General features: G+C 44.8%; 1 protein-coding gene across 5 annotated transcripts in view; it reads left to right on the top strand.

The window, feature by feature from the left end:
* Positions 1–13,030, top strand: part of GTF3C2 (general transcription factor IIIC subunit 2) — a 906,867-nt gene that overhangs the window by 639,101 nt on the left and 254,736 nt on the right. For all 5 annotated transcript variants that reach the window (XM_085613289.1, XM_085613287.1, XM_085613288.1 and 2 more), the window contains one exon: positions 2,143–2,287. In XM_085613289.1, coding sequence (XP_085469415.1) covers positions 2,143–2,287 — 145 coding nt within the window. The remainder of the gene's footprint in view (positions 1–2,142; positions 2,288–13,030) is intronic.

The following is a 13,030-nucleotide window of genomic DNA, read 5'->3' as shown; positions in this document are numbered from 1 at the left end:
GAGGTCGCACCTTGATTCCACACCAGCTCACCCTGTGTGTGGGTGTGAGGTGGCAGTTAAGTGTATTTATTCTGCCACATGAAATTGTGGATAAAATCCTTGTGTCCAGTAGTCTTTTTTACAAAGTCCATCCACGCAGGGCACTCAGACAAATGTGTGGCTTTGTGTGGAGTCTGTAACACAGACCCCTTCTAAGCCACCATGTTGGATTTATTACTGTTTGTTTTGTCCTTAGTCCAGCAAAGTCTTGCCGTGAGCACTATTGAAAGGTTATGTTCGATGGCATGTGTGGCTGTAGATACATATACTCTGCAAACTTCCACCATCTAGTGTTTGGTCCGGATGTGTGCAAGTTGTTTTTCGAAGACGTGTTTGGAGTCCAGAGAAAAAAGTGATTCCTCCTCCTGGTGATAGTGTGCATGGGCATCGAATCCATTTTTAGATTGTTTTCTTTCCATGCCGTCTGGTTTGGACGTGTTTTGTGGCGCCCCAGTTTGAGACTGTCTCCGGTTCCTTTCGGTTTCCTTTTTATTTCTACCCTTGACGGTATTGTTTCGTTCGCGTTTTCCATTCTTGCATCCAGAAACTCAAACAACTTGCGCACGTCCATTCAGCGTGCTTTTGAAGCGGCCCCCGGGGCTACTTTTTGTTTCAGGCAGTTTCGACTGAGAATGCGTTGCTAATGGAACGAACGCCATTCGGATTCTGCCCCAGCTGCCACGGGAAGTACCTGAGAACTGATCTCCATCAGGTTTGCAACCTAGGTCTGTCTCCTGACCATGGTGAGGCGGACTGTGAAGCGTGTCGATCTTTTCGATTGAAAAAGATATTGCAGGACCGTTTGGCGCGTTGCAGAAAAATGCAGCGCAAAGAGATCAAAGAGACACCAGTTGTCTTTGGTCAAGATGTCGAACAGGAAAAGCTTCAAGAGGCCTCTGCAGAGGAGGAGGCCTTCTCCATCCGTGACTCTGAGTCCGGTTCTGCTTCCAATTCTGACCTCGACACGGGATGCCAAATACAAGATTCTTCTTCGGAAGAGCAAACCGTGAGTACACCAGCTCCTGTTACACCTCCCAAAAATAATTGGTTTTGACTGATTCTTCGGCAACCGGGTAAGCACTGCCACCAGGCGATGGTAGGCACAGTTCATCTGCTTAGGACTCCCCACCCTCTGGCTTGGCACCGAAATCCAATTCGAAACAGAAGGCGTTCGTACCGGGTCGATCGGGCTCACCACCGAGTCGACCATCTCATTCTTTGGCGCCAAGCAAGCAGCTACCACTGCCTTCGGCTCCAAGCTCTTTGCATCCGAAAAAAAGAAGCCTGTTGTCTAGCTTTTTTCCTTCATGCATTTTTCACCTCCTGTCTGTCATGGCTGCAGGTGTGTCATAAGCCGTTGGACGTGGTGAGCTTGTCAGCCAGCGAGTGTGCTCTTTATCACGGCAATGGAGAGGGATGAACTGGCTTTGAAGGTGCTCTGCGACACCAAGGGAAGCCACAGGATCTCTACTTGGGTGGTGGGGACGTATTCATATTTCTTTCAGCCCTTGAAAAACATGCTGTTGCATGTAGGTTGCCCTTAAAGCAAAGGTGGGGGTTCAATGTGGAGCCTGGCTTCTCTAACTACCCACACAGGATCGGCAAATAATATACATGTATCCACCCTTACACTACAATTAAGAAAAGATCTGAAATGACACCGCTTTAAAATACACTACATTGTGACACAGTAAATTGGCCAACCACTCTTTCAGTACCCTGAAACCCATTTACTTTCAAACTATGATTGAATTTTGCGTTCAGTCCCAATCAGCACGCCCCTACCTTTCGACTATGTTTGAGCTATACAGATAACACCTACTAACATATAAACTATTTCTAATTTGACCAAAAAGTGGCAAAGCACCCTCAAGGTTGATAAAAGGATAAAGTCTACTAACAGTCACCACAAAGTTGACTTCATCTATCTTATATATATTTTCTAATAATTTATTGAATTCCATGGCAGCTTCATTAATTGCCTTACTTTGTCTTACAGTAGATAATATGTGAACCAAAAATAGCAATCTCTCTTATCCATATGTGTCTGAAGACAAAAAAAATGTATTGAAGTAACATTCTCTTCTCTCTTTGAATCTTAAGGCACTGTTGCCATGTGGGACCTGTCTACAAAGTCCTTGCTGCAGCGGGTGCGATACGCCGATGGCCTTATCAAGCTCTATCCTTACAATTGCTTTACCGCACATGACCATGCTGTGAAGAGCATTGAGTGGTGCAAAGTTAACCGGTAAGCTGAGTTTGCGGGATACGGAAATGATAAGATTAACTAATATCATTGGGACACATGAGCTTGTCAATGGGAAAGTTGAAATGCTAGCTTAGTGGACAAGTGATGGCCATTCTTGTGGGCAGCATGTTCACCTTGTTTTTTTTGGAGAAATTGGGTTGTGGATCATTTTAAACCTGAAAGAGTTTTAGCCTAGGGTCTTCTCTTTCTGGAGCAGGTTTCTTTAGGTTTCATCGTTGTTTTCAGTAGAGGAATCATTGGATTATGATATATGTGTGAAGCTATCCTGTGGTTGTGGATGGAGAACTATTCCTACAGCAAGAAACTGCTGACATGTTCCCTGCTGGTTCGTGGTCTTCTTTGGCACCATCTTTTAAGAAAAAATCTGGATTGGCTGATTAAGAATTACTCTCTCTCACAAATTGGCGTTTTACTGTCTGCACTTAGCAACCCTACCTCCTTTCTATTACCCCTCTGCTCGTCCATGTTGACTAGCCCCTTCCAACAAGGCATTGTTTCTTTTCTTATTTTTTTAATCTGTAAATCGTGTAACTTTGCAGAAATAATCTATAGTTAATTTTCTCCCAAACATCCTAGTGTAAATGCAGTTCCCGGGATTCAGCTCTCGCCCACTTTCTCCCTGTATATGTTTTATTGTTGCAAATAAAATGGAGTTTGGTTTTTGTTGGCTTTTTTTTTTTTTTACCAATAGTCTTCATTGACTATTTTAATACCTTAAAGCCTATGTCCGTGCTTTTTAGCCAGTGAGACATATCTTGGAAAACTTACAATTTAGAAACGTCCCTATATTGACAGAATCTGGAGTGTTTTCAGCAGTTCATACCTCTTATATTCATTTTACCACCTCTCTGAGATCTAGGCCTTCTTCAGCCAGTGCGCCATGTCAGAGGTGGCACCGTAACTGTATAAAGGTGCCACTTGTGCAGCTCCTTTTTTCCTCAAATGACCGATGCAGAGATCCAAAGCCTGACAAGTATAATTTTTGATTTTAGTTCTGGTTGATATTTCTAACCACAGATTTCTCACCTTTAGATTACCCCTAGTTGTGAGACTAGATGTGGAAAATTCTTCAGAAATGTTTCCTTCCTCTGGTGGGTGGCGCTGTGTGGCTCTGCGGTGACTACATACTGCCCTGGTAGTGACGATGCAGAACCACACACAAGCTCCACCCCTGAGCAGTGAATTCAGTTTCTTTTTTCACTGTGCCCTTCTATGTAGATCCAGAGCTAAGCTTCCAACTTTGTCAGCTGACCCTGGGCAAACGACATCGCAGGGCATGAAGAGAGATCACGGTAGAAGTATAAGCCCTGTTCCCACTCAAAGTCAGCTCAACCTCACCCGTTGCCGTCAACCTGGCAATGGGCAACGTCGATGAGTCTATCTCCGTTGGCGCAGATTCATCGCCCAACATTGAGACATCGCTCTCCGTTGTCGCTGTCGCTACGGCGTTCAATGTCGAAGTGAAGCCCTCCATTACCATGAACCCGGCGGCGGTCAAGGATGAGGAGTCGATCTCCGTTGACGCAGACTCCTCGCCCAACATCGAAATATCGCTTGGCGTCGCAAAGGCTTGCGACGTCGAGGCAAAACCCTCTATTGCCGTCAACCCAGCGGCGGTCAACGTGGAGACCTAGATCAACTCTGACTGCATCCAGAAGAGGTTCGACTTCCAGAGAATGTTCTCCATCGTTGTCTCCCTGCAAAACATTGGCACATCGGTCTCCATCGGTCTCCATTGGCCCGTTCACTCCCAACGTCAAAGCACCAGTCTCCGTTGGTGGGGCATCGCTCAACGTCAAAGCAGAAAACTCCCTCGACGTCAGCTCTTTAGTCTGTCGGCGACTCACGCCCTGCCGTCGAGAACTCCATCAGTGTCTTCTCAAACAGAGGTATTGGTGGCGCATAGCCGCTCGACGTCGAGGCATTGTCATCTGTCGATGCACCGATCACCATCGGTAAGACACACTCAGTCTATCCGCTCAACTTCAAAGGGGCACTCAGTGTCTTCAATATCACAGACAAGATCGCCTTAGGTTCCGCTCTCTATGTCGAGAAGCTCCACTTCGCCTTCTCCAGAACCGCAGGCCCAGAGGAATACACCACAAGGTACTGTTCCTCCTGTGCAACGAGAGGAAGGGCAGAGATCTCCTTCCATTCACCTGTCTCCCAGATGGCTCCTTCAGTACACCGCTGGCAGAAATCTACCACTACGCAGATTCAACAGCCTCTGGACTACTCTAGCCCTCTCCACAGATTACCTCTGGCACGTTTGGTGCAGGCAGTGGATCTTTCCCCTACCACCCCTTCCAGGGGTGGACAATGTGACCGGACTCCAACTCCATCATGATGGAGGTCCACTCCACGTAGCCACCGTAAGAGGCGTAGAACACCTTCTTGGTCTTCTACTTCTATGCACCCTTCCAAAAGAGACTATTCTCCAATGTTAACAGACAGTTCACCCTCCAGAATATCACCGGTGGATGACAATGCTTTTCACGACAAGCTTGCGAGGGTAGCGCACAAATTGAACATTGCGAAGTCTGGTCCTCAACATCTGTCATCTTTGAGACTCTTCACCAAAGGTCTGCAACAAGGCCTTTACTGCCTTTGGCTCTGGGGCTTCTTCAGCCTGTCATGGATATTTTCCTCACCCCAGTGTTGCTCAAAAGAGCTCCTGCTAGGATCCTAAAAAGTATAAGCCACCAGAGCTAGATCCTCTATTCCTCCAAGCTGATCCTCCTCACGCAGTAGCCTCTTCAATGGCGCCTCCAGACATGGAGAGCAGAGCTCAGGACTCATAGGGAAGGAAAGCTTGTGGCTCTGCAGCTGCATCATTGAAGGTATCTAGCGCTTCAGCCCTTTTGGGGCGCTATGACAGAGCACTGTGGGACTCTTTAGAGCGCTTCAAGGATAAGCTGCCCTAAGAGGATCACCAGGATTTTGGCGAGATCCTTCAGGAGGGAGGTTTAGTGGCGAACCAATGATCAGCGCCGTCAGCAGATGGGGCGTCTCTGGCTGCACACTTACTCTCAGGTGATTTGTGCTAGAAGATCATCTTGGTTACGAGTTGCTGCCCTGAAGTCTGAGGCCCAACAGCGGATTTTCAGGGAATTCCCTCTTTGGCTTGGATACGGACTAAGAGTTGGCAAGAATGAAATCTGAGCTGGACACTCTAAAGGTGGTGGGTCTGGAGAAGAAGGGATTCCGTGGCCGGTGCAGGCCTTATGACCTCAGGCCATTCCATCAGAGGGTTAAAACCCCTCAGTGGTCTCAAAGGCAGTATCACCAGACCAAAACCACTCCCGAGGGCGTCGGCCTACCCGTGGTAGAGGCACATAACGTCAACCCCCCCCCTCCACGGCCAAGAATACTACTAAACAATGACCAGTCGCTTCCCCTGTCGCCGTTGCCCACTCCAGTGGGGAGGAAGTATCGCCACCATATGCATATGCAAGAGTGGCGCAGCATTACATAAGATCAGTGGGTACTGCGTATACTGCAGATTGGATACGATCTACATTTCCGCTATCCACCACAGGCCTCTCCTCCAGTAAAATCAAGATTTCACCAACTGTTGCTGTTACAGCAAGAGATATCAACTTCTTTTACCAAAATCTGCCAAAGAGGAAAAGGGGTTTACTTACTTGAGATACTTTCTAGTACGAAAGAAAGGCCACAAAGAAGAATTCAGGCATATAATAGATCTTCACATTCTCAGCAAAGCCATCCGAAGAGAAACATTTTGCATGCTGGCTCTCCATCAAATATATCCTCATCTCTAACAAGGAGACTGGATGTTCTTGATAGATCTTTAGGATGCTTATTTCCATGTTCCAGTCACCTTGCCCCACCGGAGGTTCCTACGCTTCATGGTAAGGACCAGGCACTACCAGTTCTAAGTGCTTCCGTTTGGCTTGAAGTCTGCTCCTCGAGTGTTCACCAAGTGCATGGCTGTAGTAGCAGCTGCTCTACATCACCAAGGGCTGTATGTCTAGCTGTACCTCGATAGCTGGCTCCCGAAGAGCTCATCACCTCAGAGTGCAAAAATCCACTATAAAATCTGCCTTGACTTGTTACAGCGGGTGGGCCTTCAGATCAATCTGGAGAAATCAGTTCATCAACCCACTCAAAGAATACATTACCTTGGTGCTACTGTACTCTCCAGCGCATGAAGAGTGTATCCTTCGGAGGAGTGAATATTATCAATCACTCTGAAAATGCAAATGTCTTCATCAGGCTCATCATCCCTTGGTCCGGCAGGTTGTATCGCGTCTGGGCTCGATGGCATCTTGCATGTTCCTAGTCCCCAGTGCCAGACTGAGGATGAGGGCTCTGGAGCAGGATCTGGAGGACAAATGGGATCAGAAAACTGCTAGATGGGACGAAATGATCCTACTTTCCCAAGCTGCGAGATCATCCATCCCTTGGTGGACTCATCGGAAAAATCTCTGGGTGGGAGTTCCCTACCACCAGACTCCTCCAACAAAATCTCTGATCACAGACCCCTCCCTTCAGGGTTGGGGAGCTCACATGGGCCCTCTGCAGACTCAGGGCCAGTGGTCGAGCAAGCAACAAGCTTATCACATCAATATGCTGGAGTTACGTGCAGTACATTTAACCCTCAAGGCCTTCTACCCGTCCATACAGTCCCAGTCCATATTGGTCCAGACGGACAACACGTCCACTATGTGCTATCTGAACAAGCAAGGAGGGGACCCGCTCTCGCCCTTTGTCCCTGGAGGCTCAGGCGTTCTGGTATTGGCTTCTAGCCAGATAACTGTCAATCACAGAGGTTTATCTGTCAGGAGACCAAAATGCCCAAGACGGTGCACCAAGTCCTCACTTTGAAGATCAGCAAGACTGGGTTCTGCACGACTAGGTGGTGGCAGACAACTTCCAAGAATGGGGTCATCCAAGCATTGACCTCTTCGCAAACGAGACAAAAAATGCCAAGACTTTGCGTCAAGGTTTTACCGGCCAGGGTCAAAAGGGAATGCCCTTTTTGTACGCTTTTCCTCCTCTGCCGTTCATCTCGAAGGTCACAACCAAGCTCTCCCTCTCCAGAGCGAGGATAATACTGATAGCACCAGACTGTCCACAACACTGGTGGTACCCGGACCTTCTACACCTCTGAGTGTCCACACAGGAGTCTTCCGTGCAGGCTGGACCTGTTGTCCAAAATGAACAGGAGGATCCATCATCCCAACCTTCCCTCGCCGAACTTAGCAGCATGGATCCTGAGGTCCTCCAGTATGGACACCTAGGTCTTCCTCAGGAAGGCATAAACATTTTGAAGGAATCTAGAAGGCCTTCCACAAGGCATTCTTATGCTTTTAAATAGAAAAGGTTCTATATGGTGTGTGCAAAAGGGTTTCCAACCTACCAAAGGGCAAGAGGAGGTAATTCTGCTATATCTCATTCACTTGGCCAAGTCGGGTCTAAAATATGCCTCCATAAAGGTACACCTTGCTGCCATTACGGCATACAGAAAGTCACCTACTCAACCATCTTTCTTTCAGCTTCAGGTGGTTAAGTATTTTCTACAGGGGTTAAATAAAGTTTCCCCCCCCAGTCTGTCCTCTTTCGCCTCCTTGGGAGCTCAATCTGGTTCTTTCCAAGCTCATGGGTCCCCCCTTTGAGCCAATTCACTAAGCGACTGTAGTGATTGAGGTCGGTAGCCAAGATGTAGTTTCATGTAGATTTATTGAGATTAGTTACAAGTAGTTGAGTTGTAGAGATGCAGCCCCACCAGGAACAGTCTGCCTGATGGTCAGCCCATACTCCAACTGACAAACTCAAGCATCCAGGCACCCAGACATTCCATTCAAGACACTCACACCAACATTCCATGCATCACATTCGCACTGGCTGAGCAGCTAGGGAGAGTAAGCAGATAAATACAATACAGGTTAAAACAGCGACCCTTCAACATCTTACATGGAAAGGCTCCTTCTTGGTGGCAATCTCTTGCATTCGTAGGGTGAGTGAAATTCAGGCACTCTGCTGTAATGAACCGTACACAGTTTTTCACCACAACAGTCGTTTTGAGAACCCACCCTTCCTTACGAAGGTGGTGTCGGATTTTTATGTTAACCAATCCATCTATTTGCCTACTTTTTTTCTCAATCCTTCCTCTCCAGCTGAGAGGTCTCTCCATTCTTTAGACCTAAAGGGAGAAGTCTAAGGCTATTAGGGAAGTCTGATTACTTTTTTATAAACTGGTTCCATCAGAACAGGTTTCCCGGCCTCCAAATGTTTCATCTCCAGATGAGTAGTGTCATGTATCAAGCTGGCTTACCAATTGGCAAATAAGCCCCTCTTGTCTTCTCCCAAAGCTCATTCCAGTAAGGGAAAGGTAACTACGGTGGCATTTCTGTACAATGTACTGATTGCTGAGATCTGCAAGGCAGCCACTTGGAAGTCGATACATACATTCACATTATTGTCTTGACTCGGATGCTAGAGCAGACCCTCAAGTAGAGAAATGTATTTCAGTTTCTTATCATTTGCCCGCAGGAGTAGAGTAGAGACTTGCCATTCGTTTCAGTGCTTATGACTATAGATGAGGATCCCCTGGAAGGGAAGGGTAAGTTACTTACATGTAATCCTAGGTCTCTTCCAGGGGTATCCCCATCAAAGTCATAAGCAACCCTCCTGCCTCCCCAGGCAAATTATCCATTATTATGTCATCTTTTTGGGCCTGGACCTCAGGGTCACCTCAAAGAAAAACTGACCTATCACCCCTGAGGGATGATGGGAAGCTGGGGGTCATGGCTGCCTTAAAGACATAGTGCCAGTTTATGCTTGCAATTGCTTTCATTGTCTATGCTGTTACGTTTTTTTTTCCCTTTTAAAAAAAATTTCTTTATTATTCAGTTCATGGCAAATAACATGTATTAATCAATCAATTAAATCATAGATATAGAAATATTACACAATTGCATGTAATAGCACCAAACATAAATCACATTAAAACAAAAATAAGAGAAAAAACAATAATAATTGAAAAACAGCTGCATTTTAAGTCAACAGCTCCATATATTGTAGCATTGGCTGTCAAATCCCTAGTTGTTTCTTCCTCAAAGATCCTACACGATGGAGGCTGAATTCAAGATTAAACACGTTATAAAACTTAGCACGCCACATTTCATATGATGGCACCTCTGATTGCAGCCACATAGAAGCGACACATAATCGGGCAACAGCCATAGCTATAAATATAAAATATCGAAAAGGATAGGAAAGATGCGTGGGTTCAATATCTTCGCCCACACCTACTAACATAATCTCTCTAGAGATATGGACATCGACCCCGGTAGTTTGCAATAGAAATTCTGAGATGTCAGCTAAGAACTGTTTTAAAACTATACAATCAAAGAATATATGTACAATATCAGCTTTCTCCGCCTGACACCTAAAACATTTTCCATCGTACATCCCACCCCACTTCATCATCTTAACTGGTGTATAGTATAAATTAAACAAAGTTTTATAGTGTTGGGTGCGTAGATTTGCCGTCAATATAACTTTACTTGCCATATCAATAGATGATTGCACATATGAGCCAGTATTACCAAATCTATCCCTCCACTTCACATCATGCATCTCAATATCATCCCGCTGAGTCGCCACTAGTATGTCATACAGTGCCCCAATCTTGGCTTTTTTAGACAATGCCTCTAATAAATCATTGGTTGTTATAGACGTGTATCTGCAATGTTTGTTAATAAAGTCGCGAATTTGCAAATATTTAAAGAAATCATACTTAGATATTTTATGTCGTTCCACTAAATCAGAAAAAGGAATAATTATCCCATCCCTGTAAATATCCCCTAGACGTCGTATCCCCTTGCCCTTCCAAGTAGCCAACTTTGTGTCCCAAAACACCGAAGAAAAGATTTCCATGGAATTGAAAGGTGTGTAGTAACCTATGTGATTTATAGATACAATTTTGCGTATCATCTTCCAGGCTTTATATGCAGCAGATACAGTTTTAAATTGAGTTCTTTTGAAATAGCGTGGTTCGCAGAACTTAAGCAGGGCCTCACTTGCCTGAGTCCCCAACAGCATCTGATATATGTTAGGAGCTTCGAATGGCCTTGCTTCAGCCCCAATCACCAGATGCTGCATATTCTGCAAAAAGCAAACTAGATAATAAAAAGCAAAATTCGGCACCCCTATCATATATTTTGAAGCACGCCGATTTTTCTTCCACCCCCATATAAACCTATCTGCAATAGACTGAAGCTGCATTAATTGTACTCGTGTCAGCTCTAGCAGTACTGTCCTGCTTTCATTGTCTATGCTGTTAAGTTTTTAATGCAGCCTATGGGCTAACAATGCCAGAGTCTTTTTTTGCAGGACCACCTTCTGCTGCTCATTAAAGTGAGTTCTCCTTGTCCTCCTGTTGCAAAAGCAAGGCGTGTGTGTGTATATGTATGTATGTGTGTATGTATGTATGTATATATGTGTGTGTATATATATCTATATATCTATATTACCTACTGGCGATAGCCAGTAGGTAGTTATAGTTAGGACCACGTTTCCATAGGAAAACCTCAACATTCTATTTTGAATAACTTTGGCGCCGGTCGACGAATCCTCGCGAATTTCTCAAAATAGGTGGGGCGCTACGCTCCGCTCCTACCCTGAAAGTCTCGGGGGGATTCGTCAAGCGGGGGCTGAGATAAAAGGGGGGTCCCAAAACGCGTTTTTCCCATGCATTTTTCCATAGGACCTTTAGAACGAGCTACAGCCCGAATGGCTGAACAGAATTACTCAAAATTTGGCAGAGAGGTAGTCCCTAGGTCAAGGAAGTGCCTTTTGTAGGTTTGGTGTAAATCTGTTCAGTAGATTCTGAGAAAATAGCCTTTAAATCAATATATATATCTGAGCCAGCTTACGGTACGCTTACCGTACGCTTACGGTAAGCGTACGGTGGCGTGCGCGAGCGCGATTCTGATTGGCTCTTAGATCTTAGTAAACATTCGAATCGGCCGAAACCAGGAAGCGGCGGCCGCCATTTTGTCTCTCGCACTGAGAGAGATTTTTAAAATCGGAAGCCCAAAAACATGTAAAGGGGCTGTTTTGACAACTCCCTCCCACATAGTCATGTTGAGGGAGTCCCCAAACATCCCCCAAGTGCAAAAACGGTTTTATTTTTTTTTCGGCAATTTCGCGGGGTACGCTTACCGTACGCTTACGGTAAGCGTACGGTAAAAAAATAAAAATAAAAAAAACACTATCCACACTTACCCCACCCCCTGTGCTTTTGGTGGCCGAAGGCCACCAAATGTGCTGGGCTTATTACAATGGAAAAAAACACTATCCACACTTACCCCACCCCCTGTGCTTTTGGTGGCCGTAGGCCACCAAATGTACAGGGCTTATTATAAGGGAAAAAAACTTAGCATTTAAAAAACCGTACTAATTCACTGAAAAAACCATAGGTTTCACACACGTTATAGTTAGGAATTAGCATTTAAAAAAAACCTTGCAAATTCACTGAAAAAACCATAGGTTTCACACATGTTATAGTTAGTGGAAATTTTACTGATAAAAAACCAATGAAATTGCCCCGTTATAGTTAGCGCAGGCAACTATAACTCACGCGACCGCAATCCTCTGCTGATGACATATGTGTCTTTATGAAAAAAAAATATTTGTAATATATGTATAGCTAAAAATGTATGGAAGAAGACATGGGCAAATAAGTGTCTAAATACAGTATTAGCATCAGCAGAGGATTGCGGTCGCGTGAGTTATAGTTGCCTGCGCTAACTATAACGGGGCAATTTCATTGGTTTTTTATCAGTAAAATTTCCACTAACTATAACATGTGTGAAACCTATGGTTTTTTCAGTGAATATATATATATATATATATATATATATATATATATATATATATATATATATATATATATATATATATATATATTGCGACGCACCGCCAGCGAGAGCGCAATGACTGCCCGAAAATGAACCCTTTTGTTGATCGTGAAAACGCCAAGGGTTGTTGTTTGCCGCCGAAGATTGCTTCGGCATGGTCTCTCTGCATTCTTGAAAGTGGATATGCTAGTGAGTCAACAGTGAGTGAAAATAAACTTTATTTTTTGAATAAATCATATCAAATTGTGGCATCACCCACCGAAGGGGAGAATCATGTACCACATATCCCAGGATCCATTGCGAAGACCTATTAAAGGTTGTCCACCAGGGGGCAAAAATTTGATAAATTAAGGACATAAATGGAAATGTGGTAATAGGGTGCCAAGACTTTATCCTTTGACAAAGGTCGAAGATGACCGAAACGCGTCAGGACAACTGAAGAATGAAATAAAATGTATTTACCTTCACTGCTTAGAGTGCGGCTCATTTCTCTCCGAGGAGGGGGTTTGAAGTGATATATTCAGGAGTCCCTGTGCATCAGCAGGAATATTCAGCGCTTATTACTTTGATGAGGATACCCCTGTGAGAGCATTAGGATTACAGGTAAGAAATGTATCTTTTTAGAAACTTTGAAGCAGATTCGCCAAACGACGCCAAAGTCATTATTAAAACTAAACACCGCTTCTCAATCGAAACGTTTACTTGCTTATTACTACAGAGTTTCTTTCACCGACTCTGAAGAATATAGTCATACCATGCCAGTGAAAACGAGTGTAGTAATAAATTCAGATGTAGACATTTATCCCTACAGTGAATGGTTAAATCCCAAATT

Source organism: Triturus cristatus, chromosome 6 (assembly GCF_964204655.1).
Source record: "Triturus cristatus chromosome 6, aTriCri1.1, whole genome shotgun sequence".
NCBI lineage: Eukaryota > Metazoa > Chordata > Amphibia > Caudata > Salamandridae > Triturus > Triturus cristatus.
This window is presented reverse-complemented; position numbering and strand designations above follow the sequence as displayed.